The sequence below is a fragment of the Leucopleurus acutus genome (assembly GCF_964270905.1).
Source record: "Leucopleurus acutus genome assembly, chromosome: 10".
Classification (NCBI taxonomy): domain Eukaryota; kingdom Metazoa; phylum Chordata; class Mammalia; order Artiodactyla; family Delphinidae; genus Leucopleurus; species Leucopleurus acutus.
Window position 1 is genome coordinate 29,135,556 of NC_139153.1, and position 17,996 is coordinate 29,153,551.

Consider the following 17,996-nt stretch of genomic DNA (forward strand, 5'->3'; position numbering starts at 1 on the left):
AAAAAAAAAAAAAAAAACCAAAAAAAAAAAAAAAGAGTAAAGATGATAGTAAAAGAATTGGAAAGTGATGAGTCTTGTGTATTTATTACCCTTTTAAAATACTTTTACTTAATTGTGAATTACATATTATAGTTTATAAAATTATATAACTTAATTTTTAATAATGACTTTGTTATATATATGGAATCTAAAAAAAATGGTTCTGAAGAACGTAGGGGCATGACAGGAATAAAGACGCAGACATAGAGAACGGACTTGAGGACATGGGGAGGGGGAAGGGTAAGCTGGGATGAAGTGAGAGAGTGACATGGACATATACACACTACCAAATGTAAAATAGATAGCTAGTGGGAAGCAGCCGCATAGCACAGGGAGATCAGCTCAGTGCTCTGTGACCACCTAGAGGGGTGGGATAGGGAGGGTAGCAGGGAGATGCAAGAGGGAGGAGTTATGGGGATATATGTATATGTATAGCTGATTCAGTTCGTTATAATGTAGAAACTAGCACACCATTGTAAAGCAATTAGACTCCAATAAAGATGTTAAAAAAAAAAAGAAGCTACTGGTCAGAAATTTAAAAAATAAATTAATTAATTAAATAATGGCTGTGTTTAACAACTGGCTTGCAAAATTCTTGAAATTTAACAATGGGCTCTTATAAGTCTAGAGGTGGCTTCAGCACACCACTGGGTCAGTCCAGCTCAAAAGTGCTGTTTGGTTATCAAACTCAGGCATGGGGAGGATAAGGCTTGAATTTAAGCTCTGAATTTTACTTTCAGTTTATAGATTAATTTACTTACTGTTTGTTTAAGCATATTGTATGTCATAAAGTATTTTGTAAGTCTTAAGATTTCCCAGATCTGGCAAGACTGGTGAAGAAATGTGCATTTAACATTGTTGAGTCCTCTCTTTGAGCCAGGCCCTGTGCTAAGAACTGTACTTGCATTATCTTGCCTGGACTTCTTAGGAGATAAGTACTATTATTATCTTCATTCTGTAGAAGGGAAAACCAAGGCTTGGTGAGAATCAGAGGCACACTGGTCAGTGCTGGAGGAGGGAGTCAGCCCATACCCCAAAAGAACTCTTGGCTTCTGCCGAGGAAAGCAGAGAAGAGAGGAAGAGGAAAAATGGCAGATGAAGAGGATAAAGCAGGCTCTTTTATCATATTTCTGTCCCCTCTTCGTACTCATGCTTCTTCTTCTTGACGTGGGTGTGGTGCTAGGAGAAGAATGTCCCCTTCTTCACCTGAGTATAAAATCATTCCATCTTCATTGTAGAGCAACAGAAAATGCATAAAAGTATAGAGGTAAAAATAAAAATGACTTCTGATTTTATTACCCAGTGGCAACCAAGATTTTAACTTTTAGGAGTATGTATCAATAAAATTTTATGCACATAACATATAAAATGTAAATAATATATAATATGGCAAAATATATGTTTACTTTTATTTATTTAACAATTATTTCTTTCCATTATTATTCCCTTAATTTGGAAAGGGTTATCTTTTTGATAACTGCAGTCCTTGGCTATTTGGAAAATAAAACTTAGGGGCTGGAACTGCAGAAACAGAAGCTACAGGGCTTCCCTGGTGGCGCAGTGGTTGAGAGTCCGCCTGCCGATGCAGAGGACACGGGTTCGTGCCCCAGTCCGGGAAGATCCCACGTGCCATGGAGCGGCTGGGCCCGTGAGCCATGGCTAATGAGCCTGTGCATCCGGAGCCTGTGCTCAGCAACGAGAGAGGCCGCAACAGTGAGAGGCCCACGTACCACAAAAAACAAAAAACAAAAAACCAGAAGCTACATATAATCACCACATCTTTTCCTATTTATTGCAATCTTTTCCCACAGAAGATAGTCAACAGATATATTAAGAAGCACCACATGAGTAATTTGAGCTTCTGTTATTTCTGTTTCTTACTTTTCTCCATGCTTTGGTAGATGGCAAGTAGGAGAGCCAACATTTGGATGTTTCAGAAACTTATTATTTACTTCCTGGATAATTTCATATTTGTTCTGACACTGAGAACATTTGCCATATTTCTTGATCTGTAAATCTGAATTCTTCTGAATTCTGTTTGTTAGTGCTTTTGTTGATAGGAAAGAAAGGTGATATTTTCATGCACCGAGTGCTTATCCACTCAAAAGGGAAAAGCAAAACAAAATTCATACCTGGGTTCAGGCTAGATTTTTACAAATCTAGCCCTTTGGAGACATTGCCCGTGAAGAACAAAATCATATGGAGTGACATTTGGTCCCCAACCTAACTAAGAGTACTTCTGGGACCTTTAATCTACTGCGGCAACTATCATGTTTGACCAAAGTCAGTGAAACGTTTCCCCTTTTATATTCAGTTATGTGACTAGTGGAATCATTTAATAAGATTTGTCTTGCAGCTTATTATATATAAGTCCTGTGTGGTTTGACCTAATAAATCATTATCCCTGTCTTGATCTTCAGATGTCAAACAGGTCATATTACTCTGAAAGAAATGTTGTCAAATTTTGTGTGTAAGATTATGTTGGTTATTTTCCTGTTTAGGAGGACCAACCTATATAGAGATGGAAAAATAATGTCTAACTAGGCAATAGAGGGTGGAGAGAAAGTAAAATAAGAGATATTTTGTATTGACAATTGCTAAATATAGGCAAGGTGACTTTAAAACATTATCATCTTTATAGCTTTTATAAACACTCTCTTGGAAACAATGGCATATGGTTAGGGCTCAAAGAAGAAAAGCTCTCTTGTACATTAATCAGACTTGCTCTGTAAAGATTGTTTCCTGAGAAACTGTAGTAGTTATTAACAGAAGCTATGTCTAGTATATTTATTTTATAGCATATTGTTAATAGCAATGATCGTATTTCCTTTTAAAAATCATAAAATTTGTTCTCTTTTGAAATATTTTGATAGCTTGGTTTAAATTACAGTGTTGTTACAGTATGTATTTCGTTGGCGTTGTTAGACTATTACACCTTTACGTACTTAGTGATAACTAGCTTCTTGATGGTCCATTTTTCTTTCTTTATCCATACTTTGTTCCACACATGTAAACATAGACGTATAATTATACAGATTTCTTTTCCTTAAAAAGAAAAAGAAAACCCAGACAGAAGCTCTTCCCTCCAGAAATAAAACTCAGTTTTACCAGATAATTTAAAGCTTAGTAGAAGTCTTAGCTGGGCCTCTTTCAAGACCTAGTGTATTCATTTTCAAGTGCTAAGTGGAATAAAATTAGTATTTAGAGTTTGCTTCTCTGTTGTTTGATTAGGTTTTCTTTTAGGCAGAACAGGGTTGAATTTCATATGAAAATGCTAAGTATTATATATGTTTGTAAAAGTGAGCCCTTTAGAGTTTAGCCTTCTCCCTCCTTTTTCTTCCTTAGAAAGAGATTTATGTGTAGGTCATGTGCAAAGACACTTGTTGATGACAGGAATATAACCCTCGTGTGCAGCAGTATCTCTTCTATTCTGTTTGGATCATAAATTTCATTTTATAATATATGTCACATTATCCCATTATTTTCCCAATTTATGACTGGCTTTTTTTTTCATGTTTTTGAATAAAATCTTTTTATTGATTGAACCTCCATCTTATTTATACGTTATACATAGAAGACTGACATCTTTCCTGTGAGCGCAGCTTAAAACCAGCCAACCAAAAACCTCGTGATATCTATCACTCAGTATATTCCAAAAGACTGAATCTTGACTACCGACAGTAATAGATACACAATACAATTCAGGTGCATTAACCTTCAACATCAAAGCACGTTTCTCATTCTGTAAAATAGAATGGGCAGCACCAAGTGCCACTGTTTCACGTTCTACCTTTTCAGTTGTTCTTACGGAAAATGAAGTAGGTAGGTACTCCTGAGTTTCTCTCCAAGGACTTAGGACGAGCCACTTCTCTGGCTGAGCAGTGTACTTTGGTCTTGAGGATTCATGGCTTGATAATTAGACAGCTCTAAGGCAAAGGTAGCTGAGCCTGATGTTAACGTTCGAAGCACAGTTGAATAACCCATAATTTCTGCTAAGGGAACAAATCCAATAACAACTTTGTTGTCCTGACGAGTCTGGATTTCCTGAATGTTCCCTCTTCTTCGTGCTAGATCTGCTAGGACAGGACTGAGGTAATCTCTAGTCACTGTAACCTCAAGATTCATCAGGGGCTCCAAAATTGGCTTATCAGCTTTCTTCAGAGCCTTTTGTAGGCATCTTGAGACACAGGCAGAAATCATAGCTGTGGAGGTACCGGGATGAATTGCCAATGAATGTAAAGTAATTGCTACATCTTGAACTGGGGATCCAAGCAATGGTCCTTGGAGGCACGCACTGTGAAGGCCATTTTCAATGGCCTCTCGTGAGGCCTGAGAAAGGTCTTGGGCAACACTTGCTGCATACTCGATGACTGGCAGAAGAGATGATGTTTCCAGTGATTTTGCTTCCAGTTCTACAGTCACAAGATGCCGTCTGTCTCCTAAAGTTCTATCTAAGGTATCTGTGGCACGAACTGAATTTAGGATGGTCTCTCGGTATGCCACCTGGAGGGGCCCTAGATAGGTTTCCAGTCCATATTCCCTCTTGATTCGGTCATGAATTATCTCAATATGTAACTCCCCCATGCCACAAAGGATAGTCTGTCCAGAGTCAGGATCTAGCTTCACTTTCAAACTGGGATCTTCACGCTGAAGGCATTTCAATGCATGATCCAAATCTGGCTGCTTAGCCACTGATGGAGGTTCTATGGTACAGAAGAAAACAGGTTCTGGAATCTCCACCCCAGCCAACAAAAGCATCTCTGCTTCATCGTTTTGTCTATGCTTCTTTTCTCCCTCCCTTTCTGCTCGACGACATGCAGCTAAAGCACTGGACTTGGATGAGACAATGGTGTCACCAGTGGCAGTGTGTTTAAGCCCAACAGTCAAAGCAATGTTACCAGCAGTCAGTGAAGGGATTTCTACATGCTGGTCAGCAAATGGCAAAAGCAGACGACTTATTCTCTCCGTGCAGTTTCCATTAATATTATGGATGGCCAATTGGCGTTTTATCATGCCTGAGTAAATGCGCAAAAATACCAGTGGGCCTCGTTGCTTGTCATGGAGAACTTTAAATGCCAGGGCACATAAGTCACCCTTATACCACTGCAGAAATTCATAGTTGCGTTCTTCAGGTGAAGGCAAGTACATAGTAATAGCATCTAACAAGGGCTGGACCCCTTTGTTTTTCAGGGCACTTCCACAAAGCACAGGCACTGCTGTCTGAGCCAGTGTTACTCTGTGTACTGCAGTTTGTAGCTTTTCAGCCGGTAGCAAATCAAAATTCTCACTAAATTCTCCTAAAACCAAGTCAGCAAATTCATCATCCAAATCTGCAACTTGTTCAATTAAGGCATTCCTTGCTTCCGTTATCTCCTTCAGCAATTCAGGATCACTCATTTCCAAGAGGGGTTTTCTCTCAAAGTCTTTTCCATCATCTGAATTGGGATTCCAAAGAAGTTTTTCTTTACTTACTACATCCACCACTCCTTTGAAAGTTTTGCCTTCACCAATTGGTAACTGTAAAAGCAAAGGCTTTGCCTTCAACTTCTCTCTGATGCTTTCAACTGCATAGTTAAAACTTGCTCCAATTTTGTCCATCTTGTTTAAAAAACAGATTCGAGGTATCTTGTGTTTATCAGCTTGCCTCCATACTGTAAGAGTTTGTGCCTCTACACCAGCAGAGGCATGAAACACAGCCACTGCACCATCTAACACTCTTAGGCAGCGCTCAACTTCCAAGGTAAAGTCCACATGACCTGGTGTATCAATTAGATTGATTCTATACCCCTTCCAATCAAATGTAACAGCAGCTGACTGAATAGTTATGCCTCGTTCTCGCTCTTGAGCCATGAAATCTGTCACCGTGTCTCCGTCATCAACATCTCCCAGTGATCTTGTGTATCCAGAATAATACAATATTCTTTCTGTGGTGGTAGTTTTTCCTGCATCGATATGAGCCATAATTCCAATATTACGGATTTTAGCAATAGGAGGATTGATGATGGAATGAAGGGACTTGATATCATTTCCTATTAAACCTAAAATTTATTTTCTTGCAATCTCTAAAAAAACCTGGTAGGGAACTGTAATTTCTTCCAAGAAGCACATGTAGCCTTAATCTTTTTAGACTTGCCCTTATTTTTGAGGAACACATATTGTTAATGTGCAAGCTGGATATTTTCTTATGATTCACTGCAAATATCCTCAGATTGGACATCTTGGACCTCTAAGCTGTTATTCTCTGGCACTTGGTCGCATTCCGGAGGCCGGCTTTTCCCCGCCGGGCTGGTGAGAGCCGAGGTGCGGGCTGCACCCAACAGTGCAAAGGCCTCACGTCGCGACGCCCTACCTCGGAGAACGCCCTCTGACTGGCTTTTATAATACTGTCCAAGATGAAAATCATATGAATAAATGAAGGTGTTATCTTAGACATTCCTTTTACTCTTGGTGTCTGGAGACGAGGTAGTCTGACTTGAATAGAACAAGAAATGACAGCTTTTCTCTGAGAGTTCTGAGTAGGAATGTGAAAGGCGTCCATGGGAGCCAGCTCCCGGATAATTTTTAAAGCTATAGAGCAAAGAATTTCCTTTTACATTAAAACACCAAGGCATAAAGAGCATTAAATGTGCTACATAGTATCACACTATGCAGAGTATAAGTGTGAAAGAAACTACAAGTCACTAAATTTTTGGAATATCATTAGATGAGATTCTGTTTCTGTTCCCATACGTGGTAATCTATTAGACCTCCTAGGCAATATGTTGAAGAGACGCAAAATATACTTATTGATTGGTCTTATTTTCAAAATATACTATAGGTCTGTTCATTCCTTCCTCCCTTCCGCCTCCTGCATGCCCCTACCAGACGTAGAATAGTACCTTATAACATTTGAAGGAATAAAAAAGAAAATAACATGACTGAACCGTTTTATGTTGGGGACTTGCCAAAATAGTTTTAAGTCCAACTAATGAAGAAAAATTCTTTATAACCAATCTTAACTGTTCAAACTGATCTAAAATATATTGTGTTGGATATAATATAAAGGCAATACATACTTAAAGTTAATTATGAGGTAGATAACGGTGCATTGTAGCTGATATATCAGATATTTTATATGTAAAAAATAAGCACACAGATCCCTTCTAAGGAAAGTTCCTCCTAAGGAAGGCCAGTACAGCCTAACTTTTCTACTGAGTAAAAACAGGAAAACCAGACTTCAAATCAGAAATTGTCATGTAATTTAATTGTTCATGCTTTATTTATTCCATTACTGTGAGGATGACTGCTGGTCTGTCTAATTTAGAATCTCACTGCTACTCTGTCCAGTTTATTATCTTTAAGGTTTATCAGCTGTGCAATCAAGCTGAACTATTTGTGTTTTACTGAAGATAGACACATTGAAAGAGAATGAGGAGCCTGGGGACAATGGGAATAGTTACAACAGAGGTTTAAATGAGAATACATATTTGTTCCCTACATGAGAGAAGGACCAAAAAAAATTTTTTTAAAGGTAAATATGTGATTAAATTAGACACACTGTGATTTATAATTTAGTTTTTGCTAACTTGGTTCTGTAGCAAAGGAAAGAATATTGGAAAGATTCATTTTACCTTATCTCAGTAGCCTTAAAAATCTTTGCTTTGAACTTCCATTGCTGGAATGATATATCAGGTTGATAGACTGTCTGTTATGGATATCTGACTGACCAACAATCTCATGGGCCTTAGGAAAGGTTTCACAGTCAAGTCCCCTTTGTGGTCAAACTTAGGAAACCCAGAATTAAATAACTCTTTAGAGAAACTGAAAATTGGACATTTACTTCTTTAAGGTAGGTGATAAACGTACATGGCGTTTAAATTATTTAAGAGCTAGTTGGTTTACCACTTGATCACAAGTAAAGGTTCTAGAATTGTCCTGTCTAAATTGGGAAAACAAAACCCAAGCCTTTCTTTCCATGATTAGTCACTTGTACTAGTGCTGTATTGATTAGGGCCTCTTTTGGAGTCAGACAGACAAATGTGTATTTAAGTTCTGGTTCTATCACTTACTAGCTGGGGGGACTTTGGGAAAATTCCTTACCATTTCTCAGGCTCAGGTTCAGTATGTAAAATGAAGGTGATAAAAGTACTTACCTAAAGAAATTTTATGAAAATTAATTTAGGTTATGCCTATATACTGCCTGACACATAGTGACTAATAAGTAATTGCTGCTGTTTTTATTATTGTTATTGATTTGTCTTAGTGCTCTAGTCCTCTCCTTGAATTCCAGTAGAGCTGTTGCTATTGTCTCCTCCTTTTCTTTTTCTTAACATCTTTATTGGAGTATAATTGCTTTACAGTGTTGTGTTAGTTTCTGCTATATAACAAAGTGAATGAGCTATACGCATACGTATGTCCCCATAAACCCTCGCTCTTGCATCTTCCTCCCACCCTCCATATCCCATCCCTTCAGGTGGTCACAAAGCATCCAGCTGATCTCCCTGTGCTCTGCGGCTACTTCCCACTAGCTGTTTTACATTTGGTAGTGTATATATGTCCATGCTACTCTCTCACTTTGTCTCAGCTTCCCTTTCCCCTCCCCGTGTCCTCAAGTCCATTCTCTACATCTGTGTCTTTATTCCTGTTGGGCCCCTAGGTTCATCAGAACCATTTTTTTTTTAGATTCCATATATTTGTGTTAGCATACGGCATTTGTTTTTCTCTTTCTGACTTACTTCACTCTGTATGACACACTCTAGGTCCATCCACCTCACTACAAATAAGTCAATTTCGTTTCTTTTTATGGCTGAGTAATATTCCATTGTATATATGTGCCACATCTTCTTTATCCATTCATCTGTAGATGGACACGTAGGTTGCTACCATGTCCTGGCTATTGTAAATGCTACCATGTCCTGGCTATTGTAAATAGTGCTGCAATGAACATTATGGTACATGACTCTTTTTGAATTATGGTTTTCTCAGGGTATATGCCCAGTAGTGGGATTGCTGGGTCATATGGCAGTTCTAGTTTTAGTTTTTTAAGGAAACTCCATACTGTTCTCCATAGTGGCTGTATCAATTTACATTCCCACCAACAGTGCAAGAGGGTTCCCTTTTCTCCACACCCTCTCCAGCATTTATTGTTTGTAGATTTTTTGAGGATGGCCATTCTGACTGGTGTGAGGTGATACCTCATTGTGGTTTTGATTTGCATTTCTCTAATGATTAGTGATGTTGAGCATCCTTTAATGTATTTGTTGGCAATCTGTATATCTTCTTTGGAGAAATGTCTCTTTAGGTCTTCTGCCCATTTTTGGATTGGGTTGTTTGTTCTTTTGAAATTGAGCTGTATGAATGGCTTGTACATTTTGGAGATTAATCCTTTGTCAGTTGCTTCATTTGCAAATATTTTCTTCCACTCTGAGGGTTGTCTTTTCGTGTTGTTTATGGTTTCCTTTGCTGTGCAAAAGCTTTTAAGTTTCATTAGGTCCCATTTGTTTATTTTTGTTTTTATTTCCATTTCTCTAGCAGGTGGGTCAAAGAGGATCTTGCTGTGATTTATGTCACAGAGTGTTCTGCCTATGTTTTCCTCTGAGTTTGATAGTGTCTGGCCTTACATTTAGTTCTTTAATCCATTTTGAGTTTATTTTTGTGTATGGTGTTAGAAAGTATTCTAATTTCATTCTTTTACTTGTAGCTGTCCAGTTTTCCCAGCACCACTTATTGAAGAGGCTGTCTTTCTCCATTGTATACTCTTGCCTTCTTTATCAAAGATTAGGTGACCATATGTGCTTGGGTTTATCTCTGGGCTTTCTATCCTGTTCCATTGATCTATATTTCTGTTTTTGTGCCAGTACCATACTGTCTGGATTACTGTAGCTGTGTAGTATAGTCCGAAGTCCAGAAGCCTGCTTCCTCCAGCTCTGCTTTTCTTTCTCAAGATTGCTTTGGCTATTCAGGGTCTTTTGTGTTTCCATGCAAATTGTGAACTTTTTTGTTCTAGTTCTGTGAAAAATGACATTGGTAGTTTGATTGCACTGAATCTATAGATTGCTTAGGGTAGTATAGTCATTTTCACAATATTTATTCTTCCAATCCAAGAACATGGTATATCTCTCCATCTGCTTGTATCATCTTTAATTTCTTTCATCACTGTCTTATAGTTTTCTGCATACAGGTCTTTTGTCTCCTTAGGTAGGTTTATTCCTAGGCATTTTATTCTTTTTGTTGCAGTGGTAAATGGGAGTGTTTCCTTAATTTCTCTTTCAGATTTTTCATCATTAGTATATAGGAATGCAAGAGATTTCTGTGCATTAATTTTGTACCCTGCTACTTTACCTAGTTCATTGGTTAGCTCTAGTAGTTTTCTGGTAGCATCTTTACGATTTTCTATGTATAGTATCATGTCATCTGCAAACAGTGACAGTTTGACTTCTTTTCTGATTTGGATTCCTTTTATTTGTTTTTCTTCTCTGACTGCTGTGGCTAAAACTTCCAAAACTACGTTGAATAATAGTGGTGACAGTGGGCAACCTTGTCTTGTTCCTGATCTTAGAGGAAATGGTTTCAGTTTTTCACCATTGAGAACGATGCTGGCTGTGGCTTTGTCATATATGGCCTTTATTATGTTGAGGTATGTTCCCTCTGTGCCTACTCTCTGGGGAGTTTTTATCATAAATGGGTGTTGAATTTTGTTCAAAGCTTTTTCTGCATCTATTGAGTTTAGCATATGGTTTTTAGCCTTCAATTTGTTAATATGGTGTATCACAATGATTGATTTGCATATATTGAAGAATCTGTGCATTCCTGGGATAAACCCCAGTTGATCATGGTGTATGATCCTTTTAATGTGCCGTTGGATTCTGTTTATAGTATTTTGTTGAGTATTTTTGCATCTCTGTTCATCAGAGATATTGGCCTGTAGTTTCATTTCTTTGTGACATCTTTGTCTGGTTTTGATATCAGGGTGATGGTGGCCTCAGAGAGTGAGTTTGGGAGTGTTCCTCCCTCTACTATATTTTGGAAGAGTTTGAGAAGGATAGATGTTAGCTCTTCTCTAAATGTTTAATAGAATTTGCCTGTGAAGCCATCTGGTCCTGGGCTTTTATTTGTTGGAAGATTTTTACTCACAGTTTCAATTTCACTGCTTGTGATTGGTCTGTTTATATTTTCAATTTCTTCCTGGTTCAGTCTTGGAAGGCTGTGCTTTTCTAAGAATTTGTCTATTTCTTCCAGCTTGTCCATTTTATTGGCATATAGTTGCTTGTAGTAGTCTCTCTTGATCCTTTATATTTCTGCAGTGTCAGTTGTTACTTCTTCTTTTTCATTTCTAATTCTATTGATTTGAGTCTTCTCCCTTGTTTTCTTGATGACTTGGCTAATGGTTTAAAAATTTCGTTTATCTTCTCAATGAACCAGCTTTTAGATTTATTGATCTTTGTCATTGTTTCCTTCCTTTCTTTTTCATTTATTTCTGATCTGATCTTTATGATTTCTTTCCTTCCGCTAACTTTGTTTTTTTTGTTGTTGTTCATCTTTCTCTAATTGCTTTAGGTTTAAGGTTAGGTTCTGTATTTGAGATGTTTCTTGTTTCTTGAGGTAGGATTGTATTGCTCTAAACTTTCCTCTTAGAACTGCTTTTGCTGTATCCCATAGGTTTTGGGTCATCGGGTTTTCATTGTCATTTGTTTCTAGGTATTTTTTGATTTCCTGTTTGATTTCTTCAGTGATCTCTTGGTTATTTAGTACTGTATTGTTTAGCCTTCATGTGTTTGTATTTTTTAGATTTTTTTCCTGTAATTGATATCTAGTCTCATAGCGTTGTGGCTGGAAAAGATACTTGATACAATTTCAAATCTTAAATTTACCAAGGCTTGTTTTGTGACCCATGAAATGGTCTATCCTGGAGAATGTTCCATGGACACTTGAGAAGAAAGTGTATTCTGTTGTTTTTGGATGGAATGGCCTATAAATATCAATTAAGTCCATCTTGTGTAATGTGTCATTTAAAGTTTTTGTTTCCTTATTTATTTTCGCTTTGGATGATCTGTCCATTGGTGAAAGTGCGGTGTTAAAGTCCCCTACTATGATTGTGTTACTGTCGATTTCCCCTTTTATGACTGTTAGCATTTGCCTTATGTATTGAGGTGCTCCTATGTTGGGTGCATAAATATTTACAATTGTTATATCTTCTTCTTGGATTGATCCCTTGATCATTATGTAGTGTCCTTTGTCTCTTGTAATAGTCTTTAATTTAAAGTCTATTTTGTCTGATATGAGAATTGCTATTCCAGCTTTCTTTTGATTTCCATTTGCATGGAATATGTTTTTCCATCCCCTCACTTTCAGTATGTATGTGTCCCAGATCTGAAGTGGGTCTCTTTTATACTGCATATATATGGGTCTTATTTTTGTATCCATTCAGCCAGTCTGTGTCTTTTGGTTGGAGCATTTAATCCATTAACATTTAAGGTAATTATCGATATGTATGTTCCTATTACCATTTTCTTAATTGTTTTGGGTTTGTTTTTGTAGGTGTTTTCCTTCTCTCGTGTTTCTTGCATAGAGACATTCCTTTAGTATTTTTGTAAAGCTGGTTTGGTGGTGCTGAATTCTCTTAACTTTTGCTTGTCTGTAAAAGTTTTAATTTCTCTGTTGAATCTGAATGAGATCCTTGCTGGGTAGAGTAATCTTGGTTGTCGGTTTTTCCCTTTCATCACTTTAAATATGTCCTGCCATTCCCTTCTGGCTTGCAGAGTTTCTGCTGAAAGATCAGCTGGTAACCTTATGGGAATTCCCTTGTATGTTATTTGTAGCTTTTCCCTTGCTGCTTTTAATATTTTTTCTTTGTATTTAATTTTTGATAGTTTGAATAATATGTGTCTTGGCATGCTTCTCTTTGGGTTTATCCTGTATGGTACACTCTGTGCTTCCTGGGCTAGATTGACTATTTCCTTTCCCACATTACGGAAGTTTTCAACTATAATCTCTTCAAATATTTTCTCAGACCCTTTCCTTTTCTCTTCTTCTTCTGGGACCCCTATAATTCCAATGTTGGTGCATTTAGTGTTGCCCCAGAGGTCTCTGAGACTGTCCTCAATTCTTTTCATTCTTTTTTCTTTATTCTGCTCCCTGGCAGTTATTTCCACCATTTTATCTTCCAGCTCACTTCTCCTTTCTTCTGCCTCAGTTATTCTGGTATTGATTCCTTCTAGAGTTTTTTTAATTTCAGTAATTGTGTTGTTCATCACTGTTTGTTTGCTCTTTAGTTCTTCTAGATCCTTGTTAAATGTTTCTTGCATTTTCTCCATTCTGTTTCCGAAATTTTGGATCATCTTTGCTATCATTACTCTGAATTCTTTTTCAGGTAGGTTGCCTATTTCATCTTCATTTATTTGGTCTTGTAGGTTTTTACCTTGCTCCTTTGTCGCTAACATTATTTTTTTTCGTTTCATTTATTTATTTATGTTTTTGATGGGTGGTGCTGTATTCCTGTCTTACTGGTTGTTTAGCCTGAGTCGTCCAGCACTGGACTTTGCAGGTGGTTGGATACAGCTGTGTCTTGGTGCTGAGATGAGGACCTCCGGGAGGCCTCACTCCAATTGGTATTCCCTGGGGTCTGAGGTTCTCTGTTGTCCAGCGGTTTGGACTTGGGAGCTCCCACCACAGGAGCTTGGGCCTGACCTCCAGCCTGGGAACCAGGATCCCGCAAGCCGGTCACTGGGTTTTTCTCCTATGCCCTTAGGTGTCTGTGGTCCCTCACGGGTGTGTGGTTGGTGCCCTAATTGTGAGGAGACGTGAATTCCACGTCCTTCTAGTATGCTATCTTGATTCCGCCAGGGCTAAGTCTTTACCTCCTCCCGTATCTTCTTTTTCCCTTTTTGGTAGACTGCCCAACTTTGAAATATGCTTTGTTACCATCGTTTTCAATGTTTTGTGGCAGGACTTTTGTTTTAAAAGTCACTTCTGCCTGAGGCAGGTGTTCCTTTTCAATATCTGCTGATTAGTCTTGCTATTCTGAGAGATATTATAGAATAAATCAATGCCTTTGTAGAAGATGATGCCCCTCTGTTACAAAATTCTTCACAATATTATTTCAGCAAATCATTCATTTGTTCATTTACTCATTCATTTGATCAGTTCATAGAAAGCTGTGGAGCATATTGGATACCAAAGTGACAAATGAATCTTGGAACCTTGTCTTCAGGGAATCTTATGTGAGCCCAGCTGTGTCCCTAATCATGGGAGATGGGAGTGCAAGTTGTACGAGTGATACACCTGATTCAGAGAAAAGTAGAAAACAAAACTGTCAGGCGAAATAAGGCCTAATTTTTTCAAAACATGTGTTGCCATCCTTCATGGTTCTTGCATGTGTCCAGAAGTTTTCTGAATAATCTCCATAACTGTTTTTATGAGCTCAGCTCATCTTCCAGTTAAACTTGTTTTCCTTCAACTAACATTCAAAATAAGTAAATCACACACACATTATTATTTTCAGTTGTTCTCATTGCTTGTCTTGCCATAGGGCTTGTTTTGTGGTATCTTGCCCTTGCATGTGTACAGGTCAGCTTTTGGGAAAAACCTGGGTGTCTATACCCCTTTGTGGTATGTTTCTGTATTCCTATCAATGTGCAGCTTGTGTTTATAAATTTCCTCTGTGCCTCATATGAGTTTTCCCTTAGGTTGTGCACACACATAGGTAATTCATACACAGAGTGCTCCTCTGGGAGCCCAGTGTATACCCTATGGTTGCTCTGAAAAGCCAGGAGCTCATTTCATTAGTGATGGAGCCATGCAACTGAGGGTTCTCCCGCACTCTAATGCTGTGAATCAGATTTCGCAAAGAAAGAAAAGTTGAACAGACACAAAGTCTGGCTTCCGTATATACCTGGGTGGCTGCAGGCTCTTATCCATAAATGGCCCATTATCAGTAAGTAACTTTTAGGAAATCAGGCAACATAAATTTATTTTTGTTTAAGCAAATAACTTGTAAATGCTAAGTTCCCAAATCCCCTGTGTCCTTTCAACAATGCTTATACTGAAATGGGCATTTCTTTGTCCTACTCTGTTTGTTTGTTCTACTCTCTTATTTTACTGTTTTGGCAATTTAGTACTCATTTTTGTTTTGTCCTGTTTTGTCCTGTTTTCCACCCTAGGGATGAATGCTTTATTACTTTTTAATATCTTTGTTCCATTCATCACTAGATTTTCATTAATCATTCATCACCTTTCCTTTTCCTCCACTTCTCATCCCTCTGTCTTTATTCTACCCACATGCTCCCGTCTTAAATCATGGTTAAGGTAATAAGAGGCTCTGCCTAGGAAATCAGGTAGCTGATGAGCTTTCACAGAATTCTTTAAATGCGTTTACAGCTTTTTTGAGAGCACATTCTCTTTGGACCTCCTTCCTTTTGTTTGGAAGAGGCCTGCACGCATGTTGCAGATGTTCCCAGGGGCCTTTGAGAGTAGACAAGTGAAGGAGCAGTCTCAGCATCGTTATGTCTTTGGACAGCTTAGCAAATAGTCTTCAACACTTATTAGACTGACAACAGTTTTTAAAAAGAAAGAAAAAGAAAAAAATGTCCCTTTGAAGATCCATATTGTTTCTCTGTGCTTTGACCAGTGCCAGTCCTTGGAAAGTTCTGTCTTCCTGTTCTGCTTTTCATCCCACTTGACCCTCAGGTAAACAAGTAAACGTTTGCCAATAGTTTCTATGCTCCCAGCTCAAACCCAGAGGCCTCAAATCACTATACTGAAGTAGAATACAAAGGAGAGAGAGACAGAGAGAAAGACAGAGAGAGGGAAGGGGAGATTGAACCACATTACTGTATGTCTTTCACCTGCTTTCTTATTCGAGCAACCAAGAGTAGAACCATTGCACTGTATCTAACCGAAAGCACAAAATTGCTAATCTGAACTAAGTTCCAGAGTGCCGGTTTGCTTTAAAGCAAACAAACAGAAAGCCATAGTGACATTTCTGAAGGCATGCCTCCAAGTTCTTAATGTAATTACTTCTTGGTTCCTGAGATGTAATTAATTAGATGAAAAGAGATCAAGCATAAGCCTTCCCTGGTGGCGCAGTGGTTACTAGTCCGCCTGCCAATGCAGGGGACATGGGTTCGAGCCCTGGTCCGGGCAGATCCCACATGCTGCGGAGCAGCTAAGCCCGTGTGCCACAACTACTGAAGCCCGTGTGCCTAGAGCCTGTGCTTACAACAAGAGAAACCACTGCAATGAGAAGACCCAACACAGCCCCAAATAAATAACTAAATTTATTTTTTAAAAAAAGAAATCAAGCGTAATCTAAAAGGATATAAGAGATTTTCTAAATAGGAGTGACTCTGGCCTTCAGAGCCATGACAATAATCACTAGATCCAGGGACACAAACGTCTTCACCAGCCCATCATTATGGCGGAAAACCTCCTGAAATCAAGAACCTCTGAACTTTACATAGAGTAAGGTGAGTTGGGAGGATAAAAAAGAATTTTTATTCTCAAGTCTGTGGGATGTTTTCTTAATTTATTTTCAGCATAGTCATTCTTTACCTGGGGTTTCTGCTTTAACTGACATCAAGGCTGTTTTATTGAAAAATTTTCAGTTTCTTGATCAAGCACTTAGTCTGACATACTTTGTCTATTGTTACTGCTAAATTAAATTTCACTCTGACAGCTGACCACCAAGTCAGGCCCCACTTTGTCTGGGAGCTCCTTTGATTTAGAAAAAGTACCTTATCTGGCAACCTCTTCTTTTGTACCTCCTTTTTACAAATATGTTTTAACAGGCTTCAAGATGAGAGAAAAGGGGATCTTTTAAAATTCCTAATAATTTTTTTTTTTAAGCTGGGAGGGTTGTGAAGTCATGAAAGCATAGAACTACAGATTAATGTAGCTCTTGAGCCTCATGGCGGCTGAAAACATGTCCCCACCTACATCTTTTATCTCCCTTCTCCTCCTAGGCACACACTTCATCCTCTTCTAGGCTACAAGGAGTAAATAGTGATCCTTGCCAGAAACAAAGGACATAGGAGAAGAGAAACAAATGAATATCACTGTTTTCTAGTTGTAGCTGAAGAATATGGAATCTCTTTACTGCAGGGACCTTAAAATTATACACTGTGATGGCAGCCTTTTGTTCATTTTGAAGGAAAGAACACAAATCCCCATAGCAGGAGTTCTCGATGTTGACAGGGGTGTAGGGTAGTGATGCAGCTTGAGTCAGGATCTGGTTGGGCTAGATGTGGGTATTCTGTCAAAAAATTTCATCCCTTGAAACATGGACCTTTTCGTCTGCCCTCCTTGCCCCCTTTCCTTCCCCTCCTCAAATTATTGGTTGAGAGCTACCTTCTCATTTTATAGATAAGAAAATGGAGTTCCATAGAGAGGTCAAGGGGCTTGTAAGGATCATCAGACCTCAAGAAATACTTATCCCCTGTTTCATTAGGAGTTTCTTGTCTCCAAGAGAAAACCAGGAAAGAAATCTGGTTATAGGGACAAGAACTATATGAAACCAATACTTACCTGTGTTCTCAGATAAAAAATGATTTGTGTTTTAATCCTGTTATGAATTAGTGATAAAATTTGGCGATGCCATGTTTGAAAAGGCCTGATTGCTTAAAGTTGCCCACCTCCTTCTGTGATATCATCGTACCATTTTCACCTCCTCTTTTTTCTTTCTCCCTTCTCTTCTGTTTTCTTTTTGTTGCCATGCTGAACTCAATAACATATTTGTGAAGACACTTAATAAGGGATTATTCTTGAAAATCTGCTACAGGATCAAAGCATCACATTTGTATTTTGGACTTAAAAAGTGAAGAGCCTGTAAATAGAATTCAGTGATGAATTTTTATAATCATGGAGCCATATTTCAGAAGCGCTAGAGGAGATTGTTATTTAAAAGAAGCTTGTAATGAGTCGTATGGTAAAGCAAATAATTAGTATCGTATTTGTTTGGGCAATTCATCATGTCCACAGTTCTG

At 38.2% G+C, this 17,996-nt stretch overlaps 2 protein-coding genes across 11 annotated transcripts in view; one reads left to right on the forward strand and one right to left on the reverse strand.

Moving 5' to 3' along the window:
• FHIT (fragile histidine triad diadenosine triphosphatase) overlaps nucleotides 1-17,996 on the forward strand; it is a 1,449,512-nt gene that overhangs the window by 213,563 nt on the left and 1,217,953 nt on the right. The window lies entirely within an intron of this gene.
• On the reverse strand, nucleotides 3,577-6,378 carry LOC309968090 (ribosome-releasing factor 2, mitochondrial-like). The gene is made up of 2 exons (XM_082849211.1): nucleotides 6,112-6,378; nucleotides 3,577-6,077 (listed from the first exon to the last, which is right to left on the reverse strand). The coding sequence occupies exons 1-2, from the start codon at nucleotides 6,254-6,256 to the stop codon at nucleotides 3,892-3,894; spliced, it is 2,331 nt and encodes a 776-aa protein (XP_082705337.1). The 5' UTR covers nucleotides 6,257-6,378; the 3' UTR covers nucleotides 3,577-3,891.